This window comes from Callorhinus ursinus, unplaced genomic scaffold (assembly GCF_003265705.2).
Source record: "Callorhinus ursinus isolate GAN/ISIS: 27379988/994484 unplaced genomic scaffold, GSC_fseal_2.0 scaffold6, whole genome shotgun sequence".
NCBI lineage: Eukaryota > Metazoa > Chordata > Mammalia > Carnivora > Otariidae > Callorhinus > Callorhinus ursinus.
In genome coordinates this window covers 16072547-16073481 of record NW_027397068.1, presented here as the reverse complement: position 1 = coordinate 16073481, position 935 = coordinate 16072547, and the positions used below count along the sequence as shown (strand labels likewise).

General features: G+C 38.6%; 1 protein-coding gene across 1 annotated transcript; it reads left to right on the top strand.

Moving 5' to 3' along the window:
- The first annotated feature begins 435 nt into the window (after positions 1-435).
- On the top strand, positions 436-714 carry LOC112819430 (large ribosomal subunit protein eL43-like). Its single transcript, XM_025866450.1, has one exon. The coding sequence runs from the start codon at positions 436-438 to the stop codon at positions 712-714; it is 279 nt and encodes a 92-aa protein (XP_025722235.1).
- The last annotated feature ends 221 nt before the right edge of the window (positions 715-935 follow it).

Genomic DNA, 935 nt, shown 5'->3' with positions numbered 1-935 from the left:
AAGGCAGAACAAAGCTGGAGGTATCAAAATCCCAAATTTTAAGATAGACTACAAAGCTATGCTAATCAAAACAGCATGGTACTGGCAAAAAGTAGACACACAGGTCAATGGAACAAAATAGAGACCCCAGAAATAAACCTATGTTTATATGGTGAAATAATCTATGACAAAGGAGGCTAGAATATGCAATGGGGAAAAGACAGTCTTTTCAACAAATGGTGCTAGGAAAACTGGACAACTACATGCAAAAGAATCACTTTCTTACAACATACACAAAAATAAGCTAAGTGGATTCCTAAACACGAAACATAAAACCTTAAAACTCCTAGAAGACAACATAGGCAGTAATTTCTTTGACATCAGCTGTCACAACATTTTTCTAGATATACCTCTTCAGACAAGAAAAACAAAAACTGAGACCTAGTTTGTGGCGACATGGCTAAATGCACCAAGAAGGTCAGAATCGTGGGTAAATATGGGACCCGTTATGGTGCTTCCATCAGGAAAATGGTGAAGAAGATTGAAATAAGCCAGCATGCCAAATATACTTGCTCTTTCTGTGGCAAAACCAAGATGAAAAGACGAGCTGTGGGGATCTGGCATTGTAGTTCCTGCATGAAAAGCTTCACTGGTGGCGCCTGGACCTACAACACCACTTCTGCTGTCACAGTGAAGTCGGCCATCAGAAGACTGAAGGGGTTGAAAGACCCATAGCAGCTTCACCATTTGAAACATTGCTAGCCTATGATAAACAGGTTAATTTATGTAACAAAAAAAAAAGAAAAACAAAAGCCAATATAAACTATTGAGACTACACCCCCCAAAAATGTTGTGGCATGACAAAGGAAACCATCCACAAAATGAAAAGGCAACCTACTGAATGGGAGAAAATGTTTGCAAATGCTATTTCTGATACCAGTTAATATCCAAAATGT

Bases quoted from the DNA above. Each gene is read 5' to 3' on its own strand.
- LOC112819430 (XM_025866450.1), top strand. From the start codon at position 436: ATGGCTAAATGCACCAAGAAGGTCAGAATCGTGGGTAAATATGGGACC.